At 36.9% G+C, this 17,297-nt stretch overlaps 1 protein-coding gene across 2 annotated transcripts; it reads right to left on the bottom strand.

The window, feature by feature from the left end:
• Positions 1-2,564: 2,564 nt before the first annotated feature.
• On the bottom strand, positions 2,565-12,385 carry tmie (transmembrane inner ear). 2 transcript variants are annotated; one of them, XM_037681775.1, is made up of 4 exons: positions 12,171-12,385; positions 9,396-9,513; positions 7,918-8,067; positions 2,565-2,848 (listed from the first exon to the last, which is right to left on the bottom strand). In XM_037681775.1, exons 1-4 carry the CDS (start codon positions 12,279-12,281, stop codon positions 2,565-2,567), a joined length of 663 nt encoding a protein of 220 aa, XP_037537703.1. In that variant the 5' UTR covers positions 12,282-12,385. The 2 variants fall into 2 exon arrangements, with proteins under 2 accessions (XP_037537703.1, XP_037537702.1); XM_037681774.1 differs by lacking the exon at positions 2,565-2,848 and adding an exon at positions 7,307-7,507 and having other exon boundaries at positions 12,171-12,306.
• Positions 12,386-17,297: the final 4,912 nt, after the last annotated feature.

The following is a 17,297-nucleotide window of genomic DNA, read 5'->3' as shown; positions in this document are numbered from 1 at the left end:
AATATTTAATTTGCTATCTAAATATTTAGTTAGCAAGCTAAATATTTAGCTAGCATTAAATATTTAGGTCCAAGCTAAATATTTAGTTAGCAAATTAAATATTTATTTTGGAAATTAAATGTTTAGTTTAGAAAATAAATATTTAGGTTTGAGCTAAGATAGCAAATTAAAAATGTAGTTTTGTGAATTAAATGTTTGGCTTAGAAATTAAATATTTAGCTTGTAAAATAAATATTTAGTTTGGAACTATGACATTTATATGAATGATATGGTGAAAATATGACTGAACAAAAAAAACTATTTTTGTCTTATGAAAGGCTAAATATACACAAATGTTGCTGTTTTTGGCTGTGTAACCTTACAAACGGCACCCCGTATATACTTAAGGTTTAGAAAGTCCTTTTCAATTTTGAGTTTAAAAAGTATTTGAAAGATGTTTAAAGGGCAAACAAACAGCAAATAGCAAAGTAAAGGCTAAAGAGAGTTGCATTTTTACCCTCCAGATGCCACTGATTTGCTGTATTTCTCATCAATGCATCAATTTCTTCTTTTTTTTTTCAAAACAGACAAAGCTGTTTTCTTTATTTATTCATTTTTGACCAATCAGCTGACTAATAAGTATTTAGGTAGCAAAATTCTGAAGAGACTGTGGTCAAAATTAATCTTTCAAAACAAATAACACGTAATGCCAAAAGAATTATGGATTCTCTGTTAAGTACGAGACACTGAATTGTGAGAACCCTCAAAAAGATGCTCCAATAAAACTATAAATGAGAATAAAAGAGCAATTTAAACTCTGCAACATTTCATTTTATACTAGAGAAATCATGCCAGCATTGTTAGAGTATATCGATTAGTTACAAATGAAAAATAAAAGTTTTCTCTTTTAGCTAAATAGGCTAAGATTTGTGGTGATATTCATCTGATTTTCTTTACACGCTTTCCCTTTCTGTGACGAAGGGATATCTTGATGTGAAGCAACAACTGTAGCTTTTATGCCACAGTGCAGTTGTGGTAACATTCCTATTTTCTATTTCTGTATTTTACAGACTATTCGGTGCACTTAAAGTCCTTTAGTTTCTCTTAAATCGACAGTGAGCCTTATAATCCGGTGCACCTTATGTATCATTATTTCTGGTTGTGCTTACTGACCTGGAACTAATTTTAAGTGGTGCACGGCGCTCCAAAATCTGTCAAAATGAACTTGTTTCACTTAATGCACCTTTTAGTCCAAAGTCATACGGTACTGATACAGTTAAAAGACTGAAACAAACCAAAATTTGGCTGTTAAGTAATTTTATTTAGTCTTTTATACAAAATATATTGTTAAAAATCTTTTTAAAAAAACATTTTAACAGTAAGTCTTGTTAACTCTGATTATGATTCCGGTCAACAAACAGCAAAAGTATATTTAGCACATCAAATCAAAAATAAATAATGGAAAAAAAACAATTTGTTACCTCCAGTTTTGGTCATTTTGCAAATGAAAGAACACTGTATCCTGCTATTTTTGTACATTTTGCATTGATTAATTAAAAAAGTTGTTTAATGTATTTCTTTGATTTACACGCGTCCAGTACTTTGAAACTGGGAGAAGCTTCAAGTACTGAAAAACATAGACAAACATGTACATTTACATTTTTGGCAAAATTACAGACAATAACATAAACCTTGGAGCATTTTTTTTTTAATGAGCCTCACATTTTTAAATTAAAAAACACCCGTCTATCAACTTCAACATTTGTGTCATGACTGCAAACGAAGGACGAGTGGATTGACTGCATCTGTAATTACCGACTTTATGTCACAATGAGGAAAATTTGGAAAAGTCTGAGGTCGAACGATGTCTGTGTTGATAGGTGACACAATATTTCACCTTTTTTTCTTATTTTACTTGGAATATTGTATTTATTACATTCCTCGCAGCTCTGTAGAGCATGAATTTGGCCAAATTTGCAAACTCTTGTAGAGTTTTGTTATTGCTCTGTGAAGAAAGTCTTTATTGAAAATTTATTTTTCATAAGGAAACACTTGGGAAAATATATTTTAGCACTTTATTGCCCTTTGATAGAGTATCCTGCTCTGATTGTATCTTGCAAAATATTATCTTGTGTTTGGAAATCAATCATCGTAGAGCTAATATTGTTTCAAATACCTCTTATGGAAGTATAAAGCGTGTTGTGTCATTTATTTTTCTTGAAATGTACTCAGTGGAACTGACATTAGTCCTCAAGCCTTGTGTAAACTTCATGTGAGCAGTGTTTGCTTCGGCACATCTCACCATCTCGTCACTTCATTGTGCTGCAGGTATTTTGTACATATCAGTGTAAATGTTGCATAAAAAGTTTTCTAGTCCGTTATGTTCATCAGTGAATTGTATATAAGACAATAAATCTGTATTCGACTGTTTTCTTGACTTTGATTTAAAGCCAGCACATTATTTTTTACATTTATTTACAAGTTTTTTTTATATTAAATACATATTTTATATAAGATTTTGTTTTTAAAATAGTTTACTGCAAAAAAATATATAAAATTATTTTCTTTTTTCAGGATTAAAAAGTTCACTTTTGAGATTTTTTGGCCCCCCCTTTAGCCCCTCCTTTGCCTCCTCTTTCACCCTTTTCCCCTTTGTCACTCTTCCCTTTTCCTTCACCAGCTTCTTTCTTGGAGCCTCCCTTTTCACCTGCTTCACCCTTTTTCTTCGCTGATGCGTCCTTTTCGTTTCCTTTCCCTTCTTTGGCACCCTTGGGCTCTTTCTTGCCCTCCTTGCTCTTCTTTTCGCCCTTCTCAGAGTCCACTTTCCCAGACACTGTTGACACTTCCGCAGTTTCTTCGGGTTTTGCAGCTGCAGTAAAACAAGTAAAATAAAAAGGCTAAAGACTTTTTTTTTAGGGGCCGTCAGATATATTTTGTGGAAAGGAGGAGGAGGAGACAGATTAACACAAAAAATGAAGAGTAAAAATTGCTATTTTAAAATTTTAATTATTTTAAAAAGAGTTTTTGCAAAGACTGATTGCCTTCTCAAGCCTTTATGAGAAGATGTCTGCACAATATTCTACCAGAACCTCTCAAACTCAACAGAGTGCTTATGTTCTATACATTATATAATAATATATAATGTGTATATGGTGGCACAGTGGATCAGTTGGTAGAGTTGTTGCAAGAAGTTCACCAGATTGAATCTCAGCTGCAGACCTGTCTGGGTGGAGTTTGCATGCTCTTTCCGTGCATGCATAAGTTTTCACCAGGTACTCCGGGTGTTTTCTCACAGACCAAAAACATGCATGTTAGGCTGATTGGTAACTCTAGAGGGTCTTTGTGTCCCTGTGATGGACTGGAGACCAGTCTGTCCAGGGTGTCTCCTGCCTCTCACACAGTGATGGCTGGATACGGGCACCAGTGAGCCCCATGACCCAGAAAGGAAGAAGCGGGTCTATATATGTAACGTTTTAAACAGTTTAATATCAGATATAACATTGTTATAAGTAACCCTAATTACAGCTTGATTCAAAAACAAACATTCATTTAAAGAATATATTGCCTCCTTACATGTTAAAGCTTTAAACAAAGCTCTTGGGTGACCTGTCAACATTTAAAGAGTACGTTGCAAATGACTCCCAGATACTACCACTCCAACCTGAGAATGAGATATTTTGCTAACAGACAAACAGGGTTGAGTCCAGCAGTTTTAAACAAAGACTTTGTGCCATGTTAGCCCTCTGCGTATGTGGCGTGGATGACTCTCGGCTCCAACCGCATCAGATTTTTAAATTTATTTAAAATTGTTTCGTTTAAAATTGTTCATGGTTGCCAAGATCAGTTAGTTGTGGCGGCCATGTTGAATCGTGTTGATTCCAGAAGTTCATCAGATGTGCAATCAGGGATCACGTTCTTAAAGTTTTAATAAAATCTGTTTGTCGTGAGGTTTATGAGATTTTTTTATTAACAGACAGATGCACAGTTACATTATTACTCGCCTTTTATTTTGGTGAGTTATAAATACGGACTCTTTCTCTTTTGCGGTCATCCTAAGAGTATATGTTGTGAAGAACAGAATCAATACGTTTATCAACCAACCGGTTTTTATTTCACTTTAAGTTTTAAACTTCTTTTAAAACAAAAAAAGAGTTTACTTTAAATTTTGTTTGATTAGTTTTCATTTGAGTTGCATGTACTGATTACTACGTTTCTCTGTCTGTTAGACACAGATCTGTCAGGAATGAGACCTTGTTCAACGTGTAAATAAAAGTTAAATTAAATTAGTCGGGCCATAAAAATAGAGATAACTGCCTCATTCGACTGGCACACATCAAAAACCGTCAGTCATGTAGTTTAAAACAAAAAAACTTAACTAAATTAGCGCCAAACACTAGGATCCAAAACTTTTGTTACTCCGTACAAACTTTTAAAACTGTAAATGCTGTTGACTCTAGTTGGGAATCATTGGAGCAGTCTTTTTACGTGCGCTCTTTTATCAGCTGCAACACTTTTCTCAAACAGAAAAATAAAGGTTCAGATATTAAATGATTAACACGCCCCCAAACACAAAACAACTACCAGGGAAATTAAAAAACAGAACCATGTTTTGCTGCTTTTCTGAAATTTGGGTGATATAAATGAAAAAAATATATATAATAATAATTGTTTTTGTATTTTGAAGACATTATAAAAAAAAGTCCAATTTTTTGCCACACTTTAATTTATGTTATCGTACTTTTCGGACTATTAGGTGCTTTAATTTTCTCAAAAATCAACTCTGCGCCATATGTATTAATTCTGGTTACTTACTGACCTCGAACCGATTTTATGTGGTACACGGCACTCAGAAATCTGTCAAAATGAATTTATTTTGCTTAATGCACCTTATAATCCGGTGTGCCTTATAGTCTGAAAAATACGGTAGTATGCTAATCTGCTGTTTTCCTCATTCTGTCTAACAGCAGTCTGATTAGCAGAAAACATTTGAAGCTGCTAGATAACATCAGGATAACATCTGTTCTTCAGGTGCTAAATTAGGGTGAAAATTCAAATAGAGGTTTAGTTTTATTGCAAAATGACATTTCTATCCAAACAAAACAACAAGTCAACAAATTCCAATTAAACGCCTTCAGATTTATAATTGCGAAACCGAGTTGAACAATAAATTCATTAAGTTCTTCACTCACTGTCAAAAATGTGGTACACCTCAAATTACTGTCCTTCAACAAGAAAGTGTAGCTGATGAATGTATGAGAAAACAATGATTTTAAATTATTTTAACCGCTTGATGAGGCTGAGAATTCCTCCATATTCAGCTGCCTAAACGTGCAGTTTGGAAGCGGCCTATAAAAATAAATGAAGGTGAAAAACAAATGAGACGCACTCAGTTAGTTTTATGATTCCTGTCATTAAGTTTTATTCAATATGGAGCTGGTGAGAGGGTGAAGAACGTCAGAGACTGAGCCTGTGTGTCTTCCAGTTTTCCTCTGTCTATATTTGTACGATATGCTGGCTCGGAAACCAGAGCGGCTCGTTATTTTTCCTGCTTCACTGTTCGGACCCCGGATAGTTTTCACAGTTTGACATGTTTGAATATTTAATATGGATTTTAATATTTTATTGTCACAACTAGAAGATGTTAAAAACAAACTCGGGTCAGTTCAAAGTTGGTTGTTACTTCACAACATGTTTGTGTCTGTGACTGAGCCACAGTGTCGTGTCTTATCGAGTCTCTGCTGCATTGAATAATATATTCATACACGCCTTACGACGCCTAGACGTATTTCTCTTTTTTTTTTTTTTTTATTCAACGTATCATTTCAAGTTTTGAGCTCAACTGATCAAGTTTTCTGTCATGCATAAGCAAAAATATATATAAATGAGAAGAAAAAAAAGTGTTTAGAGTTCTTGGTGTAGTAATCCTTTTAAACGTGTCAGTTACAGTCGTTATTAAGTTTATAGTTCAATATACTAATGAATATTTACTCATATTCACTACTCTTCAGATTACGCTTGAGACTTAAGCAAAGTTAAGCTTCCAGTCAAATGCAAATCGTATTTGAGTCATTTATTAAATTAAAAAAAAAATCATATCCACAGTTCAGTTTGTAATAATCATTAATTCACAGATATCAAGGGAATATGAAAATATGTAAATATAAGTGCTGAATGTTGTCACTCCATTTTTATGTCTGTTTAAATGAAATCATCTCCTAAGACTAAGTATGTCATACGAACAGGAGACAAAGTGACCAAATCACTGTTGAGACAAACGTGTATTTTCATCATCGTGCATCATCTGTGCTCTACTTAAAGAAGGAGATTTAGACATTATACTCTGTTTTTTAATGACTGTGATTGCGATCGATAAACAGTCCCATGTAATTATTCTTACTGTGACCAGTCAGTGAGGAACAGAAAGAACTGGTTGTATTTGTGACATCCTCAAGGGATGATTGATACTGATATGATAGAGTTGATATGATGTGGTGACGCGTCTCAGGTTTGACTCAGATCCACTGCTTCGTGTCTGCAGCGGACCCTTGGATGACAGCTCAGACATGGAGGGGAGGGGCTGGGGGGCTTGGACAGGAAGATGATTCTATAAAACTAACTTGTCCGGTCCAGAGAGTTAGAGCAGGTCAGAGTTTCACAAGGATGAGAGCACTGATAACAGTGTAATCTTGTAATTGCATGTTCTGTGAATTGTTGGACCTCTCTCCAAAGCTTTATAAATAAATCTCATGAACTACACCTTGGTTTGTTCTGTGACTCTCCTTCTTTCTTTTTTTTTCACGACAGTCACTTTTTTCTAAGCTAATCTTAAAGACCAGAAGGGAAGAGACCGGAGCAAACAGGCAGAGAAAATAGGATATGCAAACATTTAATAAGAGTTGTGTTGCATGCCCAACTTTTTGTTGTTTGTTATCGTAATAATACGTTTCTGGCTCATAAATTTTAAGTTCCATCTCAGTTGATTGTTTCATGCAAATATGCACAAGAAGAAAGAAAAAAATTTCAATGTATGGCAGCAAAAAAAACCCCACAAAAATACAAAAGTGAAACAGTGAGGCTGCCACAATACTTAAAAAAAGCATCACCATAGGTATTTACACTGAAACCATCAGTTTCTAATACAAATAATCTACAAAGTCTGGAGATTTTTACATGTGCCATTTTACCAGCTAAACTTTTTACGCAATGAAGAAGAAAAATAATTTCCCCTTTGAAACTCGTCTCCATATGTATTTCTGTAAAGAAGAGACGATGGAGCTTTTAGAATAAAGCACACGTGATAAATGAATCAAAAGGTGCTTTTAAAGACGATGCCTATGTTTTGTGATGCCGTTGAGCAAAAGAGGAGTGTCGAAAGGCAGACGAGCAGAAGGACAAGAAAACAATCATTCCGTCTCTGGCAAAGAGATGGAGCTGGGGTGCTCCTCGCTGACCCTAACCGACTGAAGGCTGCTGTTCTGAGTCTGGACCTGCTCAGACACTGTCTGCACTGCAGAGGCATCTGTGGTCACTGGAAGAAGAGAAGGAAGAGAAGAAACAGGAAAAGAAGAGAGAAAAGGTGGGAAATTATAGCAACAGAGCATAAAGACCGTGGAAAAAGTGTTGCAAGGTTTTTAAAGAGGAAAACGAGAGATGGTGAAATATGAAGCAGTCCTGAGAGTAATATGTCATCTTGCAGGTTTTTTTTTTAATCTCCCTCACCAAATGTGTTTACACAAGTGATGAGTTTAAGGAAAGATAACCTTAGAAAGACAGAAAAGTCAAATCCAGCAATTATTTACTTTCCCCAAGTGGAACAACCTTCTGTTGAAGTTTAAGGAGAAGTGCACAAGCAAGTCCAGAGTTACAGCCGTTACTTTAGTTTTCACTAATCCAGTTTAAATGTATTCATATTTAAACTGAGAAGAGACAGAAACTCACATCCTGGGACCTCAGTCAGCTCGTTCAGGGGTGGCACGGTCTCCAATGTGTTGGCGTATTTTTTGGCAGCCTGTCTTTGTGCGTGTCGTGCCTCGATTTCCTTTTTTGTTCTCGGGATTCGGCATTTGAAAATACAACACAGAGTGATAACTGAGAGAGAGAGGGGGACACAAACATGAACATGATGAGAAAAAATGCTAGTAAAGTGCAACAACTTGTGTATTTTAATAGTCAGGTGTTCACAACACATTTAAACACAGTCAGAATATGTGTTGTTGTAATTGTTTACAGCTGGTACCAAAATAAAATGCCTTTTTAACCACTCTGTATTGTTATTTTGAAATGTATTCAAGTTTTCCAAGTAACTTTGATCCTGAATTGTTCAAAGTTTTGGTGCCAAATGATAAATGAGAACACTTAGCTCCTGGTTAGTCACTTTTAGGGTCTGCAAAGTACTTCACAATTGATCTCATTCACTTATTCATACAGTGCAGTAGTCCCTCGCTACTTAACGGTTCGTTTTTCGCAGCCTCGCTCTATCGCGGTTTTTCAAAGTAAGATTGGACATGACACACAATGGGCCGATTGATGGATGAGCTGCGTGATCGGCATGAATTTTTTTTTTTTTTATAAATTATTTTAAATGATTTAGCACCTGTGTGCAGCCCACGGCTGTGAGAGAAGCTTCCTCCTGCAGCTGATCAGCTGATCTCCATGCAGAGCGGAGAAGTGGGCGTGGCCGAGAGTGCAGCTGGAGGCAGAAAGCTGAAATCTTGACATTCTGAGCTCTTTTAGAGCGTTTAAAGTTTAGAAACATTCTTTTGAATATTGCAAGAGTGTGGGAAGGGTTTAAAATGCCTTAATATATATAAATACTAAAATAAATTACTACTTACTACTTGTACTACTATTCCTACTTTGCGGTTTTTCACTTATCGCGGGTCTTCAGGGTACGGGTCCCCTGCGATAAACGAAGGACTTTTTTTATCTGATTTAGACGTTACTATGATTATATGAGCAACACTTTAATATATCATAAGGGTGGGGGGTTGAGAGGAGTTTAACCCTCTAATTTCCAACTTGAAAGATGCACCCCACCACAACCACTGCACCAAAGCCTCCTCCAATTCTTATCCCACATCATTATAAGCAGGGCCTAAAGACCAAACTAAATATTAAATAAATACTTAAAACATTTTCAAGATGAAAATGTGAAGAATTTAGACGTAAAGTGCAGACTGCTTTTGCAAAAAGTATTTTTTTACATTATTTTGCTGACAACGATATATATATATATATATATATATATATATATATATTTTTTTTTTTTTTTTTTGTTTTTTGTTTTTTTAACTGTCATTACAAACTCTTTGAAAAACATAATGACGACATAACAGAAGAGGTTTTATCCTGTAGTTACTTTTTTTAAATCATTGCTGTCTGTTTTTTTTATTTTTTTAAATGTGAGGTGTACTGACCAATGGCCAGCACAAACATGGAAAAAATGCCGATGACCTGCCACAACCGCAACCCCCAGAAGACTACGGTCTCTGACGTGACGGGGTCCGGCTTTTTGGGTGGATCTGTGGGTAAAAGCTGTTAGATAAAAAAAAAAAAAAGAGGAGAAAATTAATATTTACAGCTGTTGCTTCATATAAAACCATTAAAATGCTCGGTAATATTTCACAGTTTAGACAAAGTGTTTTAATTAAGCTATTGTAGTGTATTGTACAAAATCAAACCTGTTGTTATTATCAATCATATTTGACTGATGGAATATTTTAAAAAGTCTGAACACGTAAAAAAATCAGAGAGCCCAAAAATGTGGTTAGACAGGAAATAGTAATGTCTTCTTGCATTACTTAAGCTTATCTTTTATTCCAGGAATGTCAAGATCAGCCTACTGATATCATTTGAAAACACGATTTCATAAAACCTGTTTAAAGTTTCTGTTTTCAACCCATTATGCCGTATCGTACGAGTTGGGACGTCTCCTGCACGATCCCACTGAGCTGGTGAAGATTCATCAAATTATATAAAAATAACACCTTTCTGTACAGTATGAGATTCTATTAGAGCAAAGACCTGGCTCCTGCTACCAAAACCAGCAGATATTGTTTTCTCATGATAAAATCATCAGTGGGATTATTTTTGCCTGCTGTCTATTGATCACTTGATTGGATAACACAGGCTTGTTGTGGAAACTCTATACTTTAATCCAAGAAGCAAAAGATCTAAAAGAGGACATTATGTGATGCAAAATAAGGGGGGAAAGGTAGACGAGGAGTTAAGACAGAAATATTGTAAACACCAAGCATTGCCAATTAAAAAAAATAACTAAAAATGTAAATATCTTTTTTAACCTTATTTGTTTGGTTTGATCGTCCAAACACTGATGAAGAAAGTTGCATAGGTCATGATTTATGAGTCTTTTCTGGTGTAAATAATGAATCCAAATGTTTGCCATGTTTATCAGCTTACTGATATATTGAGCTAACATTTCCAATTTATATATTGTTTTGGGGCAGCACGGTGGCGCAACTGGTAGAGCTGCTGCCTCTCAGCGAGCAGGTCCCTGGTTCAAATCCCGGTCCGGGGGCCTTTCTGGGTGGAGTTTGCATGTTCTCTCCGTGCATGCGTGGGTTTTCTCCGGGTACTCCGGTTTCCTCCACAGACCAAAAACATGCATGTTAGGCTGATTGGTAACTCTAAATTGTCCCTAGGTGTGAGTGAGAGAGTGAATGGTTGTTTGTCTCGTTTGTCTCTATGTGTCCCTGTGATGGACTTGAGACCCGTCCAGGGTGTACCCCGCCCCTCGCACAGTGATTGCTGGACATGGGCACCAGTGACCCCCGTGACCCAAAATGGAATAAACGGGTAAAGAAAATGGATGGATGGATGGATATTGTTTTGGTTTAAAATAAATAAATTAGGCCAAAAACCTAAACATTATATTCATTAAGCTTCTTTTGTTAAGAGCTTATGTTTCAGTTCTTCATGTTTTGAAAGCTGTGAAGGTAGAAGAATAGATGGAGGAAAGACATCAAAGTTCATGCTCAGTCATCCAGGTACAAAATCCAATAATGGTCGGTCAGGACAGTTTCTTTTTTTGTTGTGAAAATATGTTTCGCCCTCTATCCGGAGGGCTTCATCAGTCTGAGAAGTGTCAAGTAAACTGTTTTTCCCACCAAGCAGTGCACTCATTTAGTGGACCAACCAGTTTGCTGGTGATGAGATGGTTTCTGAAAAGAAACTGTCCAGATGACCTGATTGAAAATTGTTGGATTGTATACCTGGATTATTGAGCATGGACTTTGTTGTGTCTGGGGGCTGACCTCCTCAGACTGAAGAAGCCCTCTGAATAGAGAGCAAAATGTATTTCCACAAAAAAGAAACTGTCCAGATGACCTGATTGACCATTATTGGATTTTGTACCTGGATGATTGCGCATGAACTTTGATGTCTTGAACCACTTTGACTGTGGCTACCTGCCTGGGACGAGTCGACAGGGGACAGGACAGCCCCTAGACACCATCTTATAACAAGCAAACTGGTTGGTCCACTAAACCCTCCGGATAGAGGGTGAAACGTCTTTTCATAAAAAGAAACTGTCCAGATGACCTGACTGACCACTATTGGACATGGAGGAAAAGTTTCTTCAGAAGTTTCTTGCATTTTTTTTTCTAACAGAAAAAGACACTTTGCTGCACATCAGAGTTTAGTGAACTTGGATACCCACTTTGCAAACAAGCTTAAGTTTGCATAAATCACCATAGAAACAATGTTTTTTTTATTAAATATCAAATTTTCCCAATCAGCATGATGTTTTAGTTCATAAGAGATTAAATTATTTCAAATGTGACATTTTACTTGTAGCTATGAGTTTAAGACGTTAAAAGATTTTTTTTTTTTGTCAAATGTTTGACCTTGTTTTTGTATATAAAGTTCTGTATAAACTGACAGAAACTAAATAAATGAGTAGAAGTCCACTTTTCGGAAATCTAACTCTTTTGTATTCAAACCAAGAGGAAAACAGCTGCTAAATATAGAGACGAGTCACATTTGTATTTCTTTGTCAGCCCACATGCATCAGGTTTTAACACAAATCCACACAGACCTGTAAGACGAGGAACCAATCGTATGACATAAATGACATTCATGCAGGCTATGTTTAGACAGCAACACCCTACGCCTGTCCAAAAAGACCTTCGAGATGTTTCTGCGGAGGACATGGCACACCATCGGGCTCTTACCTCTGGATCCGGGATCTGGGAGAACACGAAGGACCAGCACTGAGACAGAAGCACTGTTCCCCAGCCCCGCAGAAGGAGCTGAGGGGGGCACACAGGCTGTTCCCCAACCATTCTCTCCCCTTCTTTCTTCCCGAAGCCACCCTGCCCCGTCTTCTTTTCTTCCTCCTGATGTTTCGTCTTCCTCTCTCTGTCTGCCCGCCTGCACTGGCGCCGTTCACAGGACAGGACCACAATGGCCCCTAAAGTTGATTAATAGTGGATATGCTGCTGAAGAGCACCCACAGCTGTCTGTTTCTCTGCTCCTGTATCTGTTGCGTTTCTACCAAAAACACTACAGGAATCGGGGAAAAGGCATAAGCATTTACCATTGCAGCCAGCTCAGAACTGCTCCTGTACAATGGGGGGAGCCAGCCCTGCAGTTAGGTTAGGGAACATTAATTAATTAGCAGAGCTGGTGTGGTTTACAGCCAGCTCATCCACCAGTGGACAGGCAGTTAACTAAGACAGGGGGATGGGCGGTGCAGCTAACCACGATGAGGCTGGCCTGTGCAGGGATAGTGAAGAAAATAGCTGTAGCTCATCCTTTTTATTACCTCAGCAGCCTGTCTTGTAAAAAAAATCCTCATAGCCTTGAACTTTCAGAGTGGCAGAATTTGATAAGAGAAGCTGCTGCTGAGTTCGGTGTTTCCAACAGGAGTTAAACAAGGACTGAATACACTTGGGAAAGTATTCAAGTTTCTTTCTTTATTTCTTCTTTATTTTATTTATTTATTTATTTATTTTTATGAAACATATTAGTGAAAAGAAAATGTTTAGGTTCATTTGTGAATTTCTTTGTGTGGAGACAGGCATGGAAAGAACCAAAGTAAATAAGATTTCCCCAAAGGGCTAATAATACAATACAATATTGTATCATATTGTATTGTATTATATTGTACTGTATCAAGTTGCAAAAATATATGTTGTTTTATTTTAAGACATCCTATTGTATCATTTTGTGCCATAACATACTGTATAACATTACATCATATTGTGTTAGGTCATACATAATATATCAAATTGGACATAATTGTATTGAACTTAACTGTATTGTAACCCCCCCTCCCCCTCCCCCCCCACATAGTTTATCATATCTTGAATTGTATCGTAAAGTATTTTCTCACATTATATTGCATCACATTGTATTGCACTGTCTTGTATTGTCACATATATTATCATTGGTAGAATCATATTGTATCATATTACATATATCATTACATAATATCATATCACGTTGTAATGTATAGTTTTATGACATATTTAGTTTAGTTTAGTCTAATTTCAACTATGTATAAGAACGAAACACAAAATAAAGTGCTGTAACAAAAATTAACAAGATGAAACATCTGAAAAGGGAGTGGGACGAACTCCAAGCATTAATCTCATCCTTCTCTAAAACTTACTAATGGTAAGTTCTTCTGTTTCATTTTACATTTTGAGTTCAATAATGACTTAAGCAATTATCAATTAATTTAGTTTTTCTATATAAATTATATGGCTGAGGTGGTTTGGTGGTCAGTGCCATGGTCTTGTAATCCTGAAGTTGCGAGTTCAAGCCCAGGTTTCGTCAGGAAGGGCATAGGGGTCGAGATGGAGTAGAGGCAGGGCAGCTGACTCAGGACCCCGAAGTCCCGGGCTCAATCCCCAGTCATATATCTGGTGGTGTCTCTGAGCAGGACACCTCATCCCCGGGCCCAACAGCTGCCCACTGCTCCACCTGGTGGTGGGTGGGTTAAATGCAAAGAGCCAATTTCTCCATCGTATGGCAACATACAGTGATGACCCATTTATTTTTATTTATCTGGCATAAAACAAATTGACAAATCTTTCATGCAAGTTCGCTGGCTGTGGTGACTCCTGAGGAGGGAGCAGCCGAAAGAAACTTCCATCCATCCATCCATCCATCCATCCATCCATCCATTATCTTTTACCTGCTTCTTCCATTTTTTGGGGTCCATGTCCAGCAATCAACGTGCGAGGGGCGGGGTACACCCTGGACAGGTCACAAGTCCATTGCAGGGCCCGAAAGAAACTTACTTATTCTCTATAAATCATGTTACAAAAATTATAAAATAAATTATCATTGAAATATTACTTGTCTAGAAACAAACGTTTTTTTTTTGTTGTTGTTTTGACCTTTTATTTTTTCTTACATTTTTTAAACTTTTAGCCCATCACTATATGTTCACCTACATCTTCTTACATACTGTAAATACACAAATCTATACAAAATTATGTATAAGTATACACAAACATACATATATGCACATGTATAGATATACACATGAATACATGCATGCGTATTTGTATATATGGGTATATATTAAAACCAGAAAATGCACAGTATATGTAAAACCCTAACATTCAAATATTATTTTTAGTTTCAGTCAAATCTATAAATCTATTATTTATTTTGTTACAGGTGATGCTAAAAATGCAGCTGTGTTAGTAGTTCCTATACAACAAATAAAACTGATGCTGCTGTTTCTGAAAATGTCCAAATCATTAGAAAACGTAAAAATTCAAAACCAAACCACAGAGCAGAACTAAATTATAAGAAACATCAGCATGGAATATTTTATTAAATTACTGGTTAGAGTTTTCTTATGAGTTTTAGACAGAACCTTACCTGCAGTAGATGTCAGTCAGAACAAACTCAGTCTGAAGAATCAGTGAACATTTTTCACGAAAGGAGTCAGATTAATAGCTATTCAGACTGGACCTATTCCAGAGTGGATTTTAGTTATCTAAAACACATAAGATCAAAAAAATGTACAAAGGTACAAGTAAATTGTGACTTATAGACAATGGTGACATACAAATCTGTCTGTAGATGGAAGGCAGGGGACTGCAAAAGGCCACATCTTACAATTTATGTCATTGTTATATTCATCAACAACGTTCAGTGACCTTTTCTTACCCATAGAAGGACGGGGGCAGTGTCATTGTCGAAAAGACCAATTCCATCAGAAAAGATGGGGTTTATGACAGGACAAAGGTGATGACTCATATTTGCAGAGGCCCTTCCTGCTTAGGGGCCAAGATGATCCATATCATATAAGCAAAGTTCCTCACTGAGAAAGATTAAGCTGCCAGATTATCTCACTGTAAAGGCTAAAGGTTTGGGTTCTGATTATCCTTCTATCTGCTACTTATCCATGGTCAGGTCCTACAGGAAAATTCCAACAACCCTCTCTCCAGCTCCTCTTGAGGGATCCCTATGAGTTCCCTGGCCTTATTATATCTCCAGTAAGATTTTGGTCTGCACATGGGTTTCCTCACAGTGGTATATGCTTGGAAAACCCATAAAAGGAGGCGTCCAGAGGCTATTCAGATCCCCTAACTCAAAACATCGAGCCTAGCACAGAGCCTATGCTATATGTGAAGGTGCAACCAACTATACATGTATATTGGTATCGCTCAACCTGACACACAAGCTCCGGCTCCTTACATGCAAGAGAAGTCACATTCCAATAATCTGTACTGCCAGGAGTTGGCATGGCCATATGCTGCCTTCATCTCGGCTCAGTCTGCACCAGATCTCAGTGACACTTCTTACAGTTGGTGTGCCCATTTGGAAGATTTTAATTCTTTTATCCCCTAGCTAAATATTTACCTAAAATGCAAATGTGAGCAGTGTCACTTTTCATCGGTTGGTTTCGACTCCACCAAACCCTAAGAGGAAACGTGTGCTGTATTGTAGCTTGGCGTTCAGCTGCAGTGTGTACAGCAAGTCTCCTGTTGGGTCTGTTTGGCATTTGCTGCTAAGACCGCATTGAGTGGCTGATGCATCGTTTTTACTATAAACTGCTGCCCAAAATTATTCTTAAAAGAAGAGATATGAAAACAAATGTTAAAACCTCATAGGCATACAAACTGTTTGTTTTTTCTGTGTATTTTTATATATAATATCATATAAATTAGGGATGCACGATATTATCTGCATGATATTGGTATCAGCCAATATTAGCGTTAAAGTTCAATATCGGACATCGTCCATTCCATTAAAATAACTCGCCGATATAAAAGGCGCTGTTTTGCCTGCAGCGGCAGCACAACGCGATACTGTCACGTGCACCTACCTGATCTCACGGCGGACAGGAAAATTCAAAATGCCGTCTGTGTGGAAGTTTTATTTTTTTGTTGGTGAGAATGTCATATTCCAAAGATTTATGGACTATGTTGAGCCTCGCTACATTGTCCGCAGTCTGAGATATTTTTCTGACGTAACGTTACCCGAGTTACAAGCCGACATTTCCAACGTCATTGAGAAGCTAATAGCCGATAGCACAACTTGTTGGATGAGTTTTACCACAGACATTAGGACGTTGTGTTAGCCCCGTTAGCATGTTTAGTCTTACGGCACAATGAATAGACAAAAACTTTGAACTTAAAAAGGCTGTCCTTCATGCACAGGAGTGCAGAGGATCCCACACTGCAGCGAGGAACTTGGAACAAGCCTCCACAAGTGAGACAGCATCGCAGGTGACTAATGCTAATAAATAATAGGTAACACTTTTCATTTAATATAAGTTAAAGTGCTATGCATATCATATGGTTGTTACTGAATATATGTCACCAGCTCTTACAGCTGCTGCACAATTTTTGTAGCAAATAAGCCTAAATAAGAGGGCTATGTTCTGACAAAGGAACATATATAAAATATCTGTATCGGCCAAATAAGTTTAACATATCGGCCAAAAATCCAATATTCTGCATCCCTAATATAAATGTGTGTACTGTAATAGGGGAAGAAAAAGTAATAACTCTCACCAAGCTAATGAGAAATTAGCATCTTATTATAAAAGCATCTGATGTCTAAATGTTTAATTCATCCCCTTCCCCTGTGCACCTTCCCATCCCTTAAAAATTGCTTTTATTTCTGCATTGATCAAAGTGTTAGAACAAATAATTATTGCTCACTCTCAAAAACAAAAGGTGGATCAATAACGGTCTTGTCCTTGTCTGTGTGTTATTGTGTTCGTTCAGCAAAATATCTCATGAATCACTGAACAGATTTCAACGACGCCCTCTCAAAGAAAATCACCAGTTCGACATCTACAACTGATTTACTTTGAAGAAAAAATA

The sequence above is a fragment of the Nematolebias whitei genome, chromosome 9 (genome assembly GCF_014905685.2).
Source record: "Nematolebias whitei isolate Nwh7 chromosome 9, NemWhi1, whole genome shotgun sequence".
Lineage (NCBI taxonomy): Eukaryota > Metazoa > Chordata > Actinopteri > Cyprinodontiformes > Rivulidae > Nematolebias > Nematolebias whitei.
The sequence above is the reverse complement of the archived record's forward strand: the minus strand, read 5'-3'. Positions and strand labels throughout refer to the sequence as shown.